This window comes from Trichomycterus rosablanca, chromosome 13 (assembly GCF_030014385.1).
Source record: "Trichomycterus rosablanca isolate fTriRos1 chromosome 13, fTriRos1.hap1, whole genome shotgun sequence".
NCBI classification, from domain to species: domain Eukaryota; kingdom Metazoa; phylum Chordata; class Actinopteri; order Siluriformes; family Trichomycteridae; genus Trichomycterus; species Trichomycterus rosablanca.
In genome coordinates, this window is record NC_086000.1 from 28,326,719 (window position 1) to 28,348,711 (window position 21,993).

The 21,993-nt window shown below is 40.6% G+C and overlaps 2 protein-coding genes across 2 annotated transcripts in view; one reads left to right on the forward strand and one right to left on the reverse strand.

Annotated features, from left to right (window-relative positions):
• The window catches only part of eipr1 (EARP complex and GARP complex interacting protein 1), a 70,855-nt gene extending 64,999 nt beyond the window's left edge, over positions 1 to 5,856 (reverse strand). The window contains exons 1-2 of the mRNA XM_063006987.1: positions 5,734 to 5,856; positions 3,154 to 3,237 (exon numbers count right to left, since the gene is read on the reverse strand). Of these exons, the coding sequence (XP_062863057.1) occupies positions 3,154 to 3,237; positions 5,734 to 5,775 (126 nt within the window). The 5' untranslated portion in view covers positions 5,776 to 5,856. The remainder of the gene's footprint in view (positions 1 to 3,153; positions 3,238 to 5,733) is intronic.
• Positions 5,857 to 6,342: 486 nt separating this feature from the next.
• Positions 6,343 to 21,993, forward strand: part of trappc12 (trafficking protein particle complex subunit 12) — a 50,174-nt gene continuing 34,523 nt past the window's right edge. The window contains exons 1-3 of the mRNA XM_063007050.1: positions 6,343 to 6,389; positions 8,556 to 9,758; positions 11,691 to 11,807. Coding sequence (XP_062863120.1) covers positions 8,565 to 9,758; positions 11,691 to 11,807 — 1,311 coding nt within the window. The 5' untranslated portion in view covers positions 6,343 to 6,389; positions 8,556 to 8,564. The remainder of the gene's footprint in view (positions 6,390 to 8,555; positions 9,759 to 11,690; positions 11,808 to 21,993) is intronic.

Genomic DNA, 21,993 nt, shown 5'->3' on the forward strand with positions numbered 1-21,993 from the left:
ACACACGCCGTATAACAAAACATGAACCACACAGCAGTTATTTTAACAGCAATAAGCAAGCAGCAGTCAGGGTCAGTCTGCACTCAGCACACACACACACACACACACACACACACGAGAGGCCAAAACATGAACGCATGCTTACACACAATCATAAAAACCCTCAGGCCAGTATTAGTCGGCTTTTCCCAAAGCCTCGGAGATGGACAGGTCCTCTGGAGTGCTGTAATTGACACTAGCAGGTAAATGAGATTAAGAGGGGCACTCTCTAAACCTGAGGCGAGATATGATGGAACGGCTGGACGCAAGCTGAGGGATTTTGGGATCAGATCAGAGAGAATAGAGCGACGGTTTTACAAAAGTTTTACAGCCTCATCATTATTTCATCAAGTCAATCCAACAAAAACTGAGCTACACTATACGGCCGAATATATGTGGAATAAGTGTTTACTGTTCCAGCATGACTGACCCTCTGCACAAAAGGAGCCATTTCTAATATTTGGACCTGGATTCTTGTGTCAGTATATATATTTGTATTTTACCCCTTTTTCTCCCACTTTAGCGCATCCAATTTCTGCCCGTCAATCATCCTCTCACTAATACCGGTCCCTGCTCCTGATTGGGGAGGACGAGGCTGCTCCACGTCCCCTCCGACACGTGCACAGCAATCGAACATCTTATCACCTACACTTGACGAGTGCAGTGTACGAGTACAGCGCTGTGTACGGAGAGCCACACCCTCTACCGCACTTCTTCCCCATCTCCGTGCAGGCGCCACCAACCAGCCAGCAGAGGTCGAAATCGCACTAGTCTGAGAGAGAGAGTCACCCTCCGGCTTAGTCCCGCCCCCTTATCTGAACAACAGGCCAATCGCTGTTCACGTAGCCACTCAGCCTCGGCCGGCAAGGCAGAGCCGAGATTCGATACGATGTATTCGAGATCTCAGCTCTGGTGAACAGCGTGTGTTTTTACCGCTGCGCCACCTGAGCGGCGGACCTGGATTCTTTGTAACAGTTAATTGATAAAAAAGGCTATACAAAGAATTGAAGTTTGGTATAGAGCACATGCGTCAAACTCAAGGTGAGAGCTTAAAAGGCGTACGATTGTCTTAAAATACACTGTAAAATCGAACATAAACTGATTTTATGACCTGCAAAGTGACCGCATACAGTCACTAGATGGCAGGTTTTCACATCAGCATTTAACTGAGGCGGTTTTCCAACAAGTGATGTTGAGAAATATTTACAAATAATCCCAAAGTGTACAAGAAGAGAAAAATTAAGCAGAAGGAGAAAATGTAATGAAAGATGGGAAAGTGAATACAAGTTTGTGCTTCAAGAAGAAAAACCGGTATGTCTCTTGTGTTATGAGGCTGTGTCTGTGGTAAAGGAGTACAATATAAATGTAGATATACATTATAAATATACAGTATAAATTTGGCATTTTTACACCAAACACAGAATTTAGCCTCCAAGAAAAACAACAAATTGTCCAGGACTTACTGTAAAAGGCAGACTGCAATCACAGCAGGATACGTTACAAACGGCCCTTTGAGGGCCACCATCATGCAGATGTGGTCCTCGGTGAAAATGACTTTGACACCCCTGCTATAGAGGAAAGCTAGTAGCCCACACAGAGCTTCCTCAACCCTACTGAACACTGAAACCTCAACTGCAAGCCAGGCCTCACAAATGCTCCATTGACTGAAAGAGCACATATTCCCACAGACACAGCTCAACATCTTGTGGAAAGCCTACCCAAAGGATTGTAGGCTGTCATAACCATAAAGACAAGCCATGGTTTTGAAATGGGGTGCCCAACGAGTTAATGGTTAAGTGCCCACATACTGTTCACCATGCAGAATATATAGATAGATAAATAGACAGACAGATGGATGGATAGATGGATGGATAAACAGATAGATAGATAGATAGATTAGATAGATAGATAGATAGATAGATAGATAGATAGATAGATAGATAGATAGATAGATAGATAGATAGATAGATGGATGGATGGATGGATGGATGGATGGATGGATGGATGGATGGATGGATGGATGGATGGACGGACGGACTGATGGACGGACAGACAGAAAATAGCAAACATTAAACCATCAAACCTGAACTATTCAGTAGTGAACCATTTACTATTCAAGATGGGACTTAAACATGCTAATCAAAAAAAAGGCTTTTCCTGGCAACATTAGTGTAGTTATTATAAGCAGATCATGATGCAAAATACTTAAACATGAAGTCAGACCCCATACTGACAAAATCAACTTCATTATTTATGTTTAAATCAGTGATTTTTCAACCTTTTTTTCTTTTTGACACCCCTGTGTTTATTATTTACTCCTGTAATATTCGTACGCATTCAGATTTACCGCTTTAATGACAAAAGGTAACGTGATCTGCATCAGCGTCTGAATCGTAATCTTTCATAGTCGCCGTCTGTTGTTTTTTGCACATTTGTGGTGGGCAAATTAACTATGTGTCCCATCTCAAAGACCCAACATAGGCTAAACATAGGCAGTTTCAAATAAATTATGACATCACAAGAAATCTCCCATATGCCAATAGCATACTGATTTTCCCATCCCATCAAATGTGATTCTTTGATATTCATATCAATTGAATGCAACGAGACCCCCCCCTCACTGAGCTCACTGACACCCCCCTGGTTGAGAACCACTGGTTTAAATGATTAAATAATGACTAACTGAACAACAAAAAGTAAAAAATTAAGGATTTGAATGTGTAATAGCTCCATCATGTGAAATTTTAATTATATCAACAAATACAAGTTTTTCTGATTAGGCTGCAAATGCTGCCTGCTCTTCCAAGAGGGGTAACAACTGTAAATACTGTGCATGATTCGAAGTAACACCTGTCACATGCGCACTGAGTAAGAATGAAGGTTATTCACAAATCAGCAGTGTTTTAGAACTCTCATACCATTTACATTTGCATTTCAGGCATGGCTAACAGGGAATTTTAGAATCAGGTTTTTTTAATCAAAGTTAGCTCAAAAGACATACATGTGCACAAACTCCATTATATTATGTGTCAGTAGAAAATAAATCTGCAGATCACAGGGTGTATATGTGAAATTATCCTCAAGTTGTTAAATATATATCTTAGGGATACTCACCTGATTATCAAATTTGAAAGACTGGGTGCCCACTAGAAACCTTATAGCATCAGTTTCAGCCGTCTGAGGGGTCAAAGCACGACACTAAATAAAACAAGAGGAAAGAGGATGGGCATTAGTGCATGGACTGATATATTACAGACACATGAAATACCTGACGCTGTGGTTAATAACTGTGGTTTTAAATAAAATAGCAATAATAAAGTAAGCAAACATGTAAAAAAACCTCATAAAAATAGACATGACATGCAAATCTATTATTTTATTTTAAAATTGCATATTATATAACATGTATTACGTTATATCACATTATTGTATGATACCTCCTATATGTGAACACATTTTAACACATCAAAATAAATTATATAATAATTTTAAGCAGTTTTATATTACATAACAAACATTTTAGAAAGTAGGACCATCTAAGCATATATGAAGATTAAAAACTAAGATTTAAAGGGTTTTTAATATGTTTCAAAATTAAATAGCATTTTAGTCATTGAAAAGCTTGTCTCTAAATTGTATCATCTGAAATTTTCCCTTTGTGGCACAGTGACTAGATCAGAAGCCTTTTACAGATATGGTAGGGCTAGGATTAGAGGGTTAAAGCTACGTCAAACGTTAAGTATTGTTAATTTAATATGCTTTCAATGCATTTATTCACATTACATTTACACACACAATATTCTTGACTTTGTACATATAAATATGAAAAATGTAATCATAAGTATTAACATTAAAATTATTACAGAAGGGGAATCATCACTGCAACACTGAAGTGGAAAATTCAATAATGAACGTTATATATGTTGCTGATTTAAATAAAACAATTCTGCAAATGTACAGTTCCTTTACAACTTCCTGCTACAAACATCATCATTTACTTTTTTAGGACTTTACAGACTAATTAGGACTTATTAAGCAAGTGAACATCAGTAATGGATACAGAGTGTAATTAATGATCTAACCCTTCCAACCTTACGCCTAAACTCAACAACTATGTGCTCCTTTAAGCAGCTGACTGAGGATCTGAAAATTAAGGGGATAACGGATATCTACAAAGCAGGGAAAGATTTGATCAAATCTCAATATTCACTGTGTGAAATGTCACTAAAAATAGCATTTAAAACTAACTATGGAAGTCATGCAGGAATTTAAAAACCAAAAATTGACAATTGACTAAAGACAAAGCAAAATCCCTATATGAAAACTAAGGACCCACAAATGGTTGCTTACACAAACATTATATTCTGCATGGATGCCATGAGATGGAAAACATACTTAAGATATCACAAACGTCAGCATCTAAAGTATGCAAAGCAACATCTATATAGATCAAATATATTTAATGTCCATCATGTACTAAATCACTTGGTCTCCTCGGTGCCAAAACGTCTTTTAAGTGTGGTGAAAAGGAACGGCAACATTACAAAGTGGTAAATGCTTTACTGTCCCAGCTTTTTTTGGAATGTGTTGCAGGCCTGAAATGCAGGAATGGATGTTTATTAATAAATGACATGAAGTTGACCAGACAAAACATGAAATATCTCAGGTTCATCCTGTCTGCAATCAAATAAAAGTTACTATTTGCATTTTCCATACTGTCCCAACTTTTTCTGATTTGGGGTTGTATAACTGAACTGTAATATACAATCAATATAATATACACTGATCAGCCATAACATTAAAACCACCTCCTTGTCTCTACACTCACTGTCCATTTGATCAGCTCCACTTACCATATAGAAGCACTTTGTAGTTCTACAATTACTGACTGTAGTCCATCTATTTCTCTACATATCTTTTTAGCCTGCTTTCTCCCTGTTCTTCAATGGTCAGGACCCCCACAGCACCACCACAGAGCAGGTATTATTTAGGTGGTGGATCATTCTCAGCACTGCAGTGACACTGACATGGTGGTGGTGTGTTAGTGTGTGTTGTGCTGGTATGAGTGGATCACACACAGCAGCGCTGCTGGAGTTTTTAAATACCGTGTCCACTCACTGTCCACTCTATTAGACACTCCTACCTAGTTGGTCCACCTTGTAGATGTAAAGTCAGAGACAATCACTCATCCATTGCTGCTGTTTGAGTTGGTCATCTTCTAGACCTTCATCAGTGGTCACAGGATACTGCCCTATTATACCGCTGGACTATTCTCAGTCCAGCAGTGACAGTGAGGTGTTTAAAAACTCCATCAGCGCTGCTGAGTCTGATCCACTCATACCAGCACAACACACACTGACACACCACCACCATGTCAGTGTCACTGCAGTGCTGAGAATGATCCAACACCCAAATAATACCTGCTCTGTGGGGGTCCTGACCATTGAAGAACAGCATGAAAAGGGGCTAACAAAGCATGCAGAGAAACAGATGGACTACAGTCAGTAATTGTAGAACTACAAAGTGCTTCTATATGGTAAGTGAGTGTAGAAACAAGGAGGTGGTTTTAATGTTATGGTTGATCGGTGTACATTAGAGCATATAATAATCATTATAAAGTGTATTCTACATTGCATAAAGACTGACATTTTAACACAGTGCACATAAATAAAACAGTAAACACAGCTGCTGTACCTGGAACTCAAGGCCATAAATAACCGGTGCATCATCCTCCATTTTTCCAAAACGCTTCTTTACAATAATGTCACACTGGTAAGCGCTGTTATAACTCCTTTATATTTTATTAATCATTCAACTGTATACAATCAAATCCAAAGCTGCCATTCACATACTGTATTTCCCTTCCTCGCTTGGAATAAGTTCCGCGATTGGAAATGTTCTACGTAAATAGCGACAGGAGAACTTACGTATTATCGTCCTATTTACACTTCATGTTTTCAGTTTCGACTGCGTATCTGCTTCAAGAATACGGACTAACTCTCCTTAGTAAAAAATGATCCTTCTCGGATACCGTCCTGCGCTGTGTTTCAAATTGCCTCATAATCCCTACTTCCTACTCATTAAAATGTGCATTTGGAGCGCATTAGGCTTAATTTTGATTACAAGACTATTACAATGTCTTTAACAACTTATGAAATGTCTAAAGATATTTCACAATGCTCATAGAAGCTACAAAAAAGTTGAAAATTATCCTAACTAGTGCACTATTTAGTGTGTAGTTGTGATATTGAACGCACAATTGTCATAGCCGACGTCGACTACAATACTGCGCATGTGCAGAATAAGGAGCGTACTAGCTGCACATCTGATAGTCACAGGTAAAAACGAAGGTAAGGCTGTTATAAACGTTTTAACGCTTTAAAGTGTATTTGTTGTATGTAAAATAATTTTTACACGCCACTTGAGCAGTGTTTATTCATTTACCGAGAATACACCGCGTCTGTAAATGAAGAACGTTCCACTAATGGCGTTTTGCTAACAGGCTACCGATTGTAAGGCTGTGTCCCAAACAGCGTACTGTTGTACTGTGTACTAAAAAGTGCTTTCATGTATTAGAGACTATAGCGGTGATTATGCATACTATGTAGTACAGTAGTATGTTTTTTGGAGCACAGCCAAAATGAGGTTAGCTTTAAGGGCTAGAAATAATAATTATATTATACTAATAATAACTGTATTAGTGCACTGTATGTTTAATAAAATGGACTTGGAGTGCTACCTAAGTAGTTTACAGCTATTTAACTATCTAAACTGACAGTTGACTCTTTAACGATTTATATTCTTCCCATGACAGTTTGTCTCTGTTATATACACTGATCAGCCATAACATTAAACCACCTTCTTGTTTCTACCCTCACTGTCCATTTTATCAGCTCCACTTACCATATAGAAGCACTTTGTAGTTCTACAATTACTGACTGTAGTTCATCTGTTTCTCTGCATGCTTTGTTAGCCCCCTTTCACCCTGGATCATTCTCAGCACTGCAGTGACAATGACATGGTGGTGGTGTGTTAGTGTGTGTTGTGCTGGTATGAGACAGACACAGCAGTGCTGCTGGAGTTTTAAAATGCTGTGTCCACTCACTGTCCACTCTATTAGACACTCCTACCTAGTTGTAGATGTAAAGTCAGAGACGATCGCTCATCTATTGCTGCTGTTTGAGTTGGTCATCTTCTAGACCTTCATCAGTGGTCACAGGACGCTGCCCATGGGGCGCTGTTGGCTGGATATATTTGGTTGGTGGACTATTCTCAGTCCAGCAGGGACAGTTAGGTGTTTAAAAACTTCAGCAGCGCTGCTGTGTCTGATACCAACACTCATACCAGCACAACACACACTAACACACCACCACCATGTCAGTGTCAGTGCACTTCTGAGAATGATCCACCACCCAAATAATTCCTGCTCTGTGGGGGTCCTGACCATTAGAGAACAGGCTGAAAGAGGGCTAACAAACCATGCAGAGAAACAGATGGACTACAGTCAGTAATTGTAGAACTACAAAGTGCTTCTATATTTTTTTTGTAAACAATATTATTCTCAAGTTTTTTGGGGCTTTGTTGCAAAGCCAGTGGTGGCAGGCACATCTGTGGTAAGACATAATTAGCATTGTGGTGTACTTTTGACCCAATCCTCTTGGCTGATTGTATATAACTGCCCAAGTCATGTATAAATTAGTAAATGTAGTGAAACAGGAAAATTGTCTAGGACATTTATGTTTTTTGTTCTCTTTGTAAAAAGTCTTGAATGGTTTAATGTTTGAGGTTGTTAACTTGTTAAAAAGTTGCAAGGCTAGATTTAGTCTCTTGGTCTACTGTGGGTATGGTGTTCTTGCACACATGGTGCACACACAGGAGCAGAATTATTGCTTTTAAATTCTAAATTACAGAATTTGTGTATGCTTACGTGAGTCTATGCTTAAACAGCTAAACAGAGACAAGATTGGCCGCTCAGGTGACGCAGCGGTAAAGTACGCTAGCTCACCAGAGTTTGGGTTTTCGAATAAATCGTATCGAACTTCAGCTCTGCCTTTCCGACTAGGCTGGGCGGCAGTATGAACAACGATTGGCTGTTGTTCTTAGGGGTAAGAAAGTCGGATCATATGTCCTCATAACTGGTGCGACTACGGCCCCTGCTGGCTGACTGATGGCGCCTGCACAGGGCTGAGCAATAATGCTGATGGGGGTGTGGCCCTCCGTGCACAGTGCCTGTCAAGTATATGAAATCGAATCGTGCGGGTGAAAAATGCAGTCTGTACTGACTGCGTACCGGAGGGGGCGCATGTCAGTTGAGAGGCGTCCTCAGTCAGCGGTGAAGGGTCGAATCAGTATAGAGGACGCAATCAGGGTGATTGGACACGACCAGACTGGGGGATATATTAAAAAAATAATAATAATAGACAAGATTGTGGTAATTGAGGTTATTGCAGTATGAACTACTTCACATTGCGCCTTGCTTTAGTGGTGAAACTAATTATTCACAATGTGTTTGGCAGGCAAGAGCCATGGACAGTGGTGAGGATGCAGCTCAAAGGCCTTTGACTCTGGATCTAGATAGATTTGAGATCGAAGAACCTGTGGTTCATCCACTAGATGCTTCCATAATGAGCAACCAGCCCATCACCACCAATCCTATCTTTCAAGAGGAGAGCATTGACCTGGACGCAGAAGCGTTCGGTTCTCCTCAGGATGACAGTGCTGCTTCAGGAAGCATCATGGATAAACTCAACGACCAGATGATGGAGAGTGTCATGATTTCGGACTCGCCCAACAGTGAAGACGACGATGTCCCAATCGACTCCTTGTTGGAGCAAGCAGGTGACAAGGTGTCCCTTGATTCCAAAGATCTCGAAGAGGAGAAAGAGAAGGAGGCGAAAGAGGAGAACGAACGAGGAACTGAACATGATGCTGGTGTTGAATCTGAATCTGTACTTGAACTGGAAAAAGACCAAGCCATAGAGCAGGATGTTGATGATAAATCGGTTACGGCCACTCGGCCTGCTCCGCTCAGTCCTAGACCTCAGGAAACCGAGTTTGAAGTCACCAAACCTAAAGACCAATCCATCCCAGTGTGCACCATATTCAGCCAAGGCCCGCAGACCAAAGCTCAATCTCTGGTACCTGACGGCTTTCAGCCCACTATGGTCAAATCGCCAAGCTTTAGCACTAATCCCAACGAAACACCCAATAAGTTTGCACCCATGGTGTCTCAACCCAGCCCCAGCTTGAGTAAATTCTTTTCGGACAACGGCGCGGTCAACCCAGCGTCAGACTTTTTCGATTCCTTCACGACGTCCTCGTCATTCATTTCGGTCAGTAATCCGAACGCGGAGTCACCTAAAGCTTCACCCACAGTAGAGCGCCAACATTCCCCAGGCTCTAGCGGTATTCCTTCAGCACTGCATCAAAATGTCAGTCCTTGCTTGAGTCACGCTACTCAAGAGAGCATTTTAAAGCCTGTTACAAGCCCAGCGGCACCTGCACTGACCATTAATAAGCTACAGGAAGTCTTCTCTGGGAGTGATGATCCATTCGCGAGCGCTCTGAGTATGAGTGAAGCGGATCGGCGCTACGATGCGTGGCTGCCTTCTGAGCAAACCAGGAAAATCCTCATCTCTGTGGCTACTCAGCAGGTCAACCCGGCGGATGTAGAAAGGGATCGGCTGTCTATGCCCGGACTCAAGTTTGACAACCTGCAAGTGAGTGTATATGGGTTTCTTTATTTACAATTTTTTGCCTCTGCTTTATATAATGACACCTGATCCTCAAATATTGGATGATCCTGAGATCCCGTAATGTCTCTGACTTCTGGATATTTGGTTATAAATTGTGACTAGAAATGGAAGTACAACCCCAAATCAGAAAAAGTTGGGACAGCATGGAAAAAGCAAATAATAAAAAACACAGAGTTTCGTACATTTACTTTGACTTTTATTTGATTGCAGACAGGATGAACCTGAGATATTTCATGTTTTATCTGCTCAACTTCATTTCATTTATTAATAAACATCCATTCCTGCTTTTCAGGCCTGCAACACATTCCAAAAAAAAGTTGGGACAGTAAAGCATTTACCACTTTGTAATGTTGCCATTCCTTTTCACCACATTTAAGAGACGTTTTAGCACCAAGTGATTTAGTGTTTCAGCTTTTATTTTGTCTCATTCTTCCTGCAAACACGTCTTAAGATGTGCAACAGTACGGGGTCGTTGTCGCATTTTTCCTTTCAAAATTCTCTATTGGGGACAGGTCAGGACTGCAGACAGGCCAGTCCAGTACCCGTTCCCTCTTCTTCCTCAGCCATGCCTTTGTAATGTGTGCAGCATGTGGTTTTGCATCGTCTTGTTGAAAAATGCATGGACGTCCCTGGAAAAGATGACGTCTTGAAGGCAGCATATGTTGCTCTAAGATCTCAATGTACTTTTCTGCATTAATGCTGCCATCACAGAAGTGTAAATTACCTTTGCCAAGGGCACTGACACAGCCCCATACCATGACAGACCCTGGCTTTTGTACTTGTTGCTGATAACAGTCTGGATGGTCCTTTTCATCTTTGGTCCGGAGCACATGCGTCCATTTTTTCCAAAAAAAAACCTGGAATGCTGATTCATCTGACCACAATACACGTTTCCACTGTGTGAGGGTCCATCCTAGATGCCTCTGAGCCCAGAGAAGTCGACACCCCTTTTGGACATGGTTAACATATGGCTTCTTTATGAAGTTTTAAGTGGCATTTGTGCATGTAACTCTGTATTGTAGTGCTTGACAAAGGTTTGCCAAAGTAATCCCTCACCCATGTGCTTATATCAGCTATTGATATATCGGTTCTTGATGCAGCGTCGTCTGAGGGATCAAAGATCACAGGCGCTCAGCTTAAGCTTGTGCCGTTGGCCTTTACGCAAGGTGTGTATGTGGGGGAGGGGGTCGCTGGAGCCTATCCCAGCTTTTTTTAATGGGAGCGAAGCACACAGTAACACCCTGGACGAGACGCCAGTCCATCGCCGGGCAGACACACGCACATACACACACACAGCTATAGGGCAATTCAGTGTTTCCAATTAACCTTATTGCATGTTTTTGGACTGTGGGAGGAAACCCACGCTGACACGGGGAGAACATGCAAACTCCGTACAGAAAGGACCCGGACCGCCCCGCCTAGGGATCGAACCCAGGACCTTCTTGCTGTGAGGCGACAGTGCTACCCACCGAGGCCACCGTGCCGCCCCCTGTTCACTACCAGTGAATTATTTGTTTTATTTATGCACAGTGGTTCACTCCACAAGAGTTGCAAGGAGGACAAATACACTATGGACAAAAGTATTGGGACACCTGCACATTACACCTACAAAAGCCTTTATGAATTCCCATTTTAAATCCATAGGCATTTAAATTCCATTCTGCTGCAATGGATTGGTGCCCTGTCCAGGGTATTTCTGCCTTGTGGCCAATGTTTCCTGGTAGAATCAGGCCTGGTATCATCCTAACTAGAATAAAGAAGTTTATTAAAATGAAGAATAGAATGGAATCTCATTATTGTGTTTAAATGCCAGTTGGGAATAAACTGTTTGAATAAATCAGTATAGAAACTGTAACATGAAGCCAGCGGTTCAGACTCTCATTATGTATGATGCAGGGTGATGCAGTGAAAGATCTGATGCAGCGTTTCCTGGGAGACCAAGCAGCAATGAAGAGGCAGGTCCTAACAGCAAACTCGGTGGAACAAAACTTTCTGGGTCTCAAGCAGTTGATTGTAAGTCATCACTTTTTGCTTGTAGTTTTAGGTCTTTAACACATGCCTCTAACTAAAATTCTTTTTGCATTAATGATGTTAATACTCTCTCTGTACAGTCTGGTCCCACTGTGGTTTACAAGATGTAACATAAAGCCTCCACAGGGGGGCGTTTGCCTACATCTTTATTAAATTATTATTTTTCACTGTGACCCACCTAAGGGTCACGACCCAAGGTTTGAAAAACCCTGCCTCGCACTTGTGGATGTCAACCTTTCTCGACCAAGTGCCACCAGTGAACAAATTAAAGCCCCAAGTACTGCTCTGACACCTCATGCTCTGACAGGACCATCCCCATGTGCATACCAATGCCTATTTTGAAACAAATGTTCAAATGTTCACAGTAAATAATATATAAAATGTTGGGCTGTTGGCAGTTACTCATTGTTCACTTGTTAAGTGTGGTTATGGGTAGACATAAAGACTTTATGGACTTGATAAGGCCAAATCATTATGGTAAACAGAGTGGGTTGAAGTGTCTCCAAATCTGAAAGGAGTGCTCACAAGCAGTAGTGTTTAGTACCAGCCAACAGTGGTCCAAGAAAGGACAAGCCACAAACCATCGACAGGTTGTTGGTTGATGCCAGAGGACATTAAAGCTATGGCACCTGGTAAGGCCTAAAGAAGGGGAGCTAATTATCTGCTGAAGTGCAGACAATTCTTAAATTGATAAAGAGGTGAATGTGTCACAACACACAAACCCTTTTGTTTATGGGGCTGCATAGTCAGAGTGCCCATGTCAACCCCTGTACACTGTCAAAAGCACCTGCAAAGGACAGGCATTGGCACTGCACATCAGAGCAAATAAAGATCGCCCACTGGTCCATTGAATCATGTGTTCATTAAAATAATGTGGACGGACGGCAAGCAAGGAGCCCAACAACAGCAACTTGGCACGGGTGTGGCTTGAACCAACAACCTTCCAATCAATAGTCCAGTACATTACAGCTGTTGCCCACTTATTTCCTGTCTGCTTACTTGCTTAGACTTAGTTCCTCCTGCACCGATTGGTGTGTTTGGGCCACCAGCGTCCTTTAAAGAGTTGGGTTAGCAGTGATTTTGGCTTTTACAGCTATGTAAAGTAGGCTAGAAGATATCAACACAGCTTACTATTCAATTCAAAGGTAGCTTTGTTGGCAGGACAAATAAGGACAATTATATTGCCAATGCTTAGTCACGAGTTTTAGGTAAAAAAGAAAAAAACAAATAGTAACAACAGTAAAAATGGTAACAGTGACAGTAATATTTTATGTAGGATGTAATGAATAAAACTTTGCTGTTGTGTGTGTGTGTGTGTGAGACATGGAGACATGGTCACCCACTGTCCCCTACCTAGTGACAGGTGTGTGTAGAGTGCTACTAGTGTGCAGCTCTCTCAAAATAAATAATAGTAGAGATTAGGGCTGGGCGATATGGATCAAAAATAATATCTCGATATTTTTTGCTGAACGGGGATATACGATATATATCTCGATATTTTTTTTATCCCATAAGGTAATAACAAAAAGACACTTCTGAGACAAAGCTACATGTTCCAATTTTTTTACAGGCACTTTTATTAATATTCATGCTGGGGAAGCTTCACACGAGAACTATTTTTCCTTAAAAAAAAAAAAAAAAGAGCTATTCTAAGAAAAAAAAAAAAGTTGTTTTCTAAGGCATCTCCTGTTGTGTAATGTTAATTACAAATATATTGTCTGGCCCTTTAAGAATGTTAAGTGTACTATAGGGCGCAGGGAGCGAGTGTGTAGGGAAGATGTCGGAATGATACGGTTTCCGGCTGAGCTTGTGTGACATTAAAAGTAAAACCCCGTTAAAGTAAACCCCTCGTTAACCCCCCACATGTTTGGACTTTATACATTATTTTATGTATATGTCGCCATAACATTTACATTAATTTTTTTTAACGTATAGAACTCAGTTCTGTAATACAGGCAGAACTAATCGTTCATGTTACTGTGTAACTATTACAACATTTAATGCATTTTAATCAGCGTTCTGCTTCATGCACTTCATTATTATTTAACAGCTTTATTTGTTGTTTAATTGCTGTTTGCTCCTTGTTTATTGCAGAGTTAGTTCATGCAATTTAATAATGTTTGGTTGTTTATTGGCCGACAACAAGAAATACTATAATAGAAGATAAATAAATAAATGACGTGTCGGTCGTCAGGCGATCGTCCAGTATAAACTAACACAACCACGTACAACATCCAGTACAGAAATCACTCCCCATAATGTTTGTATTTACAGATAGAGCAAATACATGCACATCACATATACAAACACAAGAGTCAGAACAACAGGAGACGCACCGCTACGTTATTATTACTTTCTCAACACTTAACGTGAAGTAAATACGTGCATGTCAGCGCGTGCATGCGCTTGTGTTGGTTTTTGAAACGAATAACGACTCGTTTTCTTGTTTTTTAACTTTGGGATTTGAAGTGAAAACGAATGAAGGTACACGGAGCTGGAACCTTTTATCTGGACTTGTTTTCGGCGTTCTCTACAGAATACATTATTCTGCTGCTCATCTGACACTTTGAATTCGAACCATCTCCAAATAATTCCAAAAAGAGTCATTATTTTTCATTTTAGTAAGCAGCTCCTCTTTGATAGCTTCTGTCATGTCTTTATCCGTCTCCAAGCTATCGCTGCCTGCAGGAATTACTGGTGAAGCGGTGGGGAGGGGCGAGTTGTGTTCAGTGAGGGAGAGAGGCGGGGCAGGTGAACATGTGCAGAGACAAACTGGGAGAAGAGAAAGACGAACTGTCTGATCTAACTGGAACGCAACATCTATATCGATATATGCGATATTGTCTTATCTTATATCGCGTATGAAAATATATCGATATTTTATAAAATCTCGATATATCGCCCAACCCTAGTAGAGATGTAAAAATACGTTATTAAAATAAAGGGTTCTAACACCCTTTCAGATCTGTGGAACCCCAGCGAACCACAGTGAGAGCAATTATGTCCAAATGCAGAAAACATGGGAACAGTGGCAACTCTCAGCATTCGGTGTGTCCAATATGCAAAAATAGAGGAAATCAGCCGCTCAGGTGGCGCAGGGGTAAAAACGCTAGCACACCAGAGCTGGGATTTCATATACATCGTATCGAATTTCAGCTCTGCCATCCGGCTGGCCTGGGCGGCCGTATGAACAACGTTTGGACAGGGGTAAGGAGCCGGATAGGGACCTCATAGCTGATGCAGTTACGACCTCTGCTGGCTGATTGATGACATCGGCACAGAGTAGAGGAATAATGCTGATCAAGGTGTGGCTCTCCGTGCACAAGGTTGATTGGCATGAGAACTAGCCTCGTGCGGGTGAAAAAGATGCAGTCGGGTACTGCTCACGTGTCGGAGGGGGCGTGTGTCAGTTCGCCCTTTTCAATCAGGGGTAGGGGTCAGCACCAGTAGAGAGGAAGCATAACGCAATTGGGCAGAAATTATATAAGTTATATTGAACACTGTCTTGGACAATTTAGTGTCTCCAATTCACCTCACTTGCATGTTTTTGGACTGTGGGAGGAAACCGGAGCACCCGGAGGAAACCCACGCGGACACGGGGAGAACATGCAAACTCCACATAGAAAGGCCCCGGACCGCCCCACCTGGGGATCGAACCCAGGACCTTCTTGCTGTGAGGCGACAGTGCTACCCACTTAGCCACCATGCCGCTCGCTTTATGTGTGTGGGTTTAGGGTAGGTAGAAGTAGTCCTGCATCACCAAACTGCTTCAAATTAAAACCAGCCCATACTGGCAAGGTGAAATGCCCATGATATTTAATATCTGACAAACATACACTGTGTGTGTGTGTGTGTGTGTGTGAGAGAGAGAGAGAGAGAGAGAGAGAGAGGGAGGGACCCTGAGTGCTAGAGTTCAGAACAAGCTGGTTCTGCTGATGCGTTGCTCCCTCCAGCATCCCCTGTGGGGCATTTTGAGCTAATCCCACCTATCCTCTGTTTTATAGCCTCAGCTCGAAATGTTGCAAGAGGGAAAATTATTTTGTTACTTATTTTGTTCAGGACATTGCTGGCCATAGACGTTTATTTCAGCCTGCGGAAACCATTACTACTGAGAAACGGCTTTCTTTATTTAGAGAAGAAACCCAGATGAACATTCATCCGACAGATGTTTCAAGAAGTTATGCTGTGAGGTCCGACTACAGAATTCTTTCTTTTCTGCATCCCTGCAGCTGTGCTACTAACCTAAAGATAATGCATGAATTGCAATTAAACTCAGCAGTTACTCCCACCTGCTATTTAGTGTCCATTACAACAGCATGTGCACTTACCTAACCCGCAAACAAAAGGAATTAAAGCAGTAAGTTTTACTTTTGGGAAGTTAATTATGCAGGGCTGTTGGGCACTTTAAACAAAGCGTTTTAGATACACTATACCTATTTTGTATATTTAGAAAAGATAATGCAATATAAAAAGCATCAACAACAAAAAGTCAGTTCACAAATGGTACCTTGAAACTCGACGTCAGTTGGTTCTGGGAGTGGCGTCGATTTTAAAAAGCATCGAGTTTCAATGTATTTTTCCCATTAGGGTGTATGTCAAACCTGTTAATGCATTCCAGGTCCCATGGAACTGTGTATATTTTAGGCTAATGTAAAATAATGGGGTTGTTTTTGACACGTATACACAGAATATAAGACAAATATAATTCAAAAAACACTGAAATACAGTAAAAAAAACCAGTTAACATCAATAAAACTTGCACTTTACTTTTACTTCTTTATTGTTTCTTTATGCTTTTTAATCGTGGAGATGGTTGATCTGGGAATACCGAATTCCTTAGCGAGTTCAGTAGGGGGCGCATTCACATGAGATGCGGCAAAACCACCTCTGTGCTTTCCTATGGAGTGTGACGGTGCACAAAACTTAACATGACTTATTGTATTAAAACAACAAGCGAGGAATAAACGTTTTAGACTCTCTCGGAAAAGCTGATTCTCACAATTTCTCAGCACCCCGAGCTATAACACAAGTTTAAAAGTGAAACAGGAGGTAAATCCAGCTAAACACATACATGTAGATGCTTTAAGAATTTGACAGTTATTCCACACGAATGCAGTTTCGTCTCATATTTGCACTTTGATGATGTTTTACCGCACCGCTCCAGCCAAGCGCTCAACAAAGTGGCAGTCACGCACACGTCAAGTTTAAGGGAAATGTTGAGTTAAGGGTACAAATTTCTCCAAAGATTTTGAGTTTAAGTGACATCAAGTTACAAGGTACAATGCTAAGGGTTTCCTTTTTGTGTGGGGTTCCATTCTTTACTTATTTTCCAAGAAGGCACTCTGAGCACTTTGGCATATTGTGACGAAATTTTTCATTTCTGCGTGACCCTTTTCTATCCACTTTCTACTTTGTGGACTGCAGATGTTTGTGTCCTTCATTTGTTTCCATTTTTTGGCCATGTACTTTTTATGTTTGTTTAGTTTTTTACCCACTGTATTCTATTTTTTTGAACATCCTACAGATTGGGTTTATTTTCAGTTCTTGTAGGTGCAGGGTTTTATATAGCTATAAAACACGACCCGTCCCATAGACCACTGAAGTCGTGTCGTCACTTTGTAGTCCACGCCATGTTGTTATGCCCATATTTGGTAACCCGGGTCTAAGAGAAATTTTGAATGGGAAAAATGAATGGAGATTTCGAAACTTGCCTCTCTCGCATCCTGTAGTCATAAAAAATGTTCCAAAGCTGTTACGTTTTGTTTTATGAAGATTCTTCTGTCTATTATCACTGGATCCTCTGAATTATGAAGTCGTTAAAGAGTAGAAATATGAATATTGCTACATGTAAGCTAATGCTAATGCGCACTGAATTGACGTCACTTGACTGGAAGCCTCTTAAATTTTTCTTTTTTTTTTTCTTTCATAAGCCTCTTAAATAACCGCACAAAGCAGCACTATTCACCAGAGTCAAGTCAAGTCAAGTCAACTTTATTTATATAGCGCTTTTTACAATAGACATTGTCTCAAAGCAACTTTACAAAATCCAGGACCAACAGATACAAAAACCCCTGTTGAGCAAGCCGAGGGCGACTGTGGCAAGGAAAAACTCCCTGAAAATTACAGGAAGAAACCTTGAGAGGAACCAGACTCAGCAGGGCCCATCCTTCATGGGTGGCCTGGAGGATACTTTAAATAAATACACGATTTACACAAATCATACAAACACAGAATTAAATGATCTAAAAGTCATAACTGGTAATAAATAGATAAATAAACAATTAAATAATAATAGAGTTGTTATCCGCTCTAGTCTTCAATAAAGTCTGTAGTGATTTCTTGTCGTTGCAATTACTCCAGACCAGTCACATCTGACAGGAGCAGCATCGTTGTCCCGGCAGTCTCGACTTCAATCCTTAACCTCGGCGGGTGAACAGGTTTCCATCAGAATGCCCTCGGGGTAAAACAACAGAGAATGTAGTCAATAATGTACAATGCTGGTTGACAAACAGTTTTACAGAGAATTTTAGACTCCGGTAGCCCTAATTATTACAGCATAACTAAAAGGGAGAGCGAGCAGGTAACTAGGTCATGAAGGCTTTCACAGGACATCAGCGCCCATCTCCCCACCGTCACCAAACCTGAGTGATCGGACAAGAGAGGCAGGACGACAGCAACCCAACATCCCTGATCACCACAAGTTTCTATGACCAAGAACCCCCAAGCTCTGCGCCTTTGTCTATACTAATCAAAAGCCTGAGAAAATAAATATGTTTTCAGTCTAGACTTAAACATTGAGACTGTGTCCGAATCCCGAATAGAGGCAGGAAGATTATTCCAGAGTTGTGGAGCTTTGTAGGAAAACGCTCTTCCACCAGCCGTGATCTTTTTAATTTTAGGAACTATAAGTAACCCTGCATCTTGTGAACGAAGTGGACGTGCTGGGTTGTAGTAATTAATAAGCTCACTCAGATACTGTGGAGCCAGACCATGTAGCGCTTTATAAGTTAGTAAAAGTATTTTGTAATCAATGCGAAATTTAACTGGCAGCCAGTGTAGAGATGATAGAACAGGAGTAATATGGTCAAATTTTTTAGTTCTAGTTAGCACTCGAGCTGCTGCATTTTGAACTAACTGGAGTTTGTTTAAGGATCTACCAGAGCATCCAGTTAGAAGAGCATTACAATAATCTAACCGAGAAGTTATAAACGCATGGATCAGTTTTTCGGCGTCATTAACAGATAGTATATTTCTTATTTTAGAAATGTTACGCAAATGATAGAAAGCAACTCTAGTAATATTATTAACGTGTGTATCAAATGAGAGATCTGAATCTATTGTGACACCTACGTTTTTTACATCTGGGCTGGGAGTAACAGAGAACGTGTTTAAGTTTAGCACCAGGTTAGACAACTTGTCTCTTGCAGCTTTAGAGCCAACAAGTAAAACCTCTGTTTTATCTGAATTAAGTAAAAGAAAATTACACGACATCCAGTTTTTTATGTCGTTTACACAATCTTCTATCTTACTGATTGTGTCAGTATCATTTGGTTTGGCTGATATATACAGCTGTGTGTCATCTGCATAGCAGTGAAAGTTTATGCCATGTTTATGAATAATTTCACCTAGTGGAAGCATATAGAGTGTAAATAATAGCGGTCCCAGTACCGACCCCTGTGGAACACCATACTTTACTTTTGTAGTTTCCGAGCATTTATTATTTACATAAACGAATTGAGAGCGGTCAGTCAGATATGATTTAAACCAAGAGAGTGCGAGTCCTTTAACACCTACTGTATTTTCTAGCCTCTCCAGTAAAATGTTATGATCGACCGTATCAAACGCTGCGCTAAGATCTAATAGAACAAGAAAAGAGACACATCCATTATCAGAAGACATTAACAACTCGTTAACTACTCTAATTAATGCGGTTTCGGTACTATGATTGGGTCTAAATCCTGATTGAAATTTTTCATGAATACAATTTTCATTCAAATAAGAACATAACTGTTTGGAAACTACTTTTTCTAATATCTTAGAGACAAAAGGAAGGTTTGAAATTGGCCTATAATTAGCTAGTACATGTGGATCAAGATTAGGTTTTTTAATCAGTGGTTTAATAACAGCACTTTTAAACAATTTAGGTACATATCCAAGGCTAAGGGATGCATTGATTAATGTAAGCAGGGGCTCTACAATAGCTGGGAGTAAATCTTTAAGTAAACGAGTTGGAACAGGATCGAGTATACACGATGATGACTTCGATGATTTAATCAACACAGTTAGTTCATTTTGGGAGATTGGATTAAAGGAATTTAGTTGGATTAACTCGTTACTATTATCACCACTGTTATCACCAATGCTGCTCGGAGTGAGTCCATACTTAACATTGGCAGGTGACACACTCTGACTCTGAAGTCGTATTTTTTCTATCTTGTCATTAAAGAATTTTAAAAAATCATCGCTGGTACAGTCAGGCGATATATTAGATTCAGTTTCATTGACGTTTTTAGTTAATTTGGACACTGTCTCAAAAAGGAATCTGGGATTGTTTTTATTTTTCTCTATTAGGGATGAATAATATAAAGATTTAGCTTTTATAAGTGCATGTTTATACTCAGTTAGAGCATCTTTCCAAGCAATCTTATACACTTCTAGTGTAGTGTGACGCCACTTGCGTTCTAATTTTCGTGCTGCTTGTTTAAGTGCGCATGTGTGGTCATTGTACCAAGGAGCAAGTTTTTTCTCCCTAATCAGTTTAGTTTTGAGTGGGGCTACGTTATCTAAGGTTGTGTGCAATACAGTCTCTAGGTTTTGAGTTGCCTGATCTAGTTCTTTAGGTTCTGATGCTGGTATATTTGGTAATTCTGGTAGGCAGTTTATGAACGCTGCTGCAGTTGCAGATGTAATAGTGCGCTTACATTTAAAACGATGCGGTTGCTGTATATTATTGGACAGGGACACTTCATAAATTAGTAGAGAGTGATCAGAGATTAAGTCATTCTGTGGTACAATTTCCAGGTTGTCTATGTTTATACCATAAGTAAGTATTAAATCTAAGGTATGTTTACAGCGGTGAGTGGGTCCTGTTACATTTTGGGTGATGCCTAAGGATTCTAAAATAGAATCAAACGCAGTTTTGAGTGGATTACATTTATCCTCATAATGGATATTAAAGTCACCAACAATTAAAGCTTTCTTAGTTGATAAAACTAATTTAGAAAGAAAATCGGCAAATTCGTTAAGAAATTCTGAGTAAGGACCAGGGGGTCGATAAACAGTAACCAGCTTAAACATACTAGTTTTATCAGATGAACATTTATTGGTTATGTCAGAGATAAGAACTTCAAACGAGTTTGTTATGGGAGTTGATTTTACAGTAAGACCTATGTCCTTGTCATAAATTGCGGCTATTCCTCCACCACGACCACTAAGACGTGGCTTATGTTCATAACTGTAACCCGGAGGAGATGCTTCATTTAAACCTAGATACTCATCAGGTCTAGCCCAGGTCTCAGTTAAACAAAGTGCACTAAGACTATTATCTGTAATTATTTCATTTACAATTACTGTTTTGCATGCAAGTGACCTGATGTTTAGAAGTCCTAACTTTAGTTTAGCTTTACTATGGTTTTCATGATGCTCATTTAGATTAATTTTAATTAAGTTATTATGACATACTTTTTGATATTGTTTTGGCTTACACCTGCCACGGTAAACAGACACAGTCTCAATGGTTTGTGACCTAAGGATTCCGGGTGACGTCCGATGGCGACTCGCAGACAGTCGGTTAGGCCTGTTAGTCTGCTGCCTGGTCTTGGCTCTGGATAGTCATTTAACACTATCTGCCGCTACACTAACGCGGTGGTAAAGCCTGTCACCTATGCTGCAAGAAATGCGAGCAGCACCCTCCCACGTGGGGTGGACACCATCCCGCTTCAAAAGACCAGGCCTTCCCTCAAAAGTGGACCAGTTATCTACAAAATCAATGCAATTTTCTGAGCACCATTTAGACATCCAGCGGTTCAGCGACAACAACCTGCTGTAGGTTTCGCCACTGGGTCGAATCGGTAAGGGGCCAGAGCACACTACTGCCTCAGACATCGACCTAGCTAACTCACACACCTCTTTAACATTACTCTTAGTAACCTCAGACTGCCGTAAACGA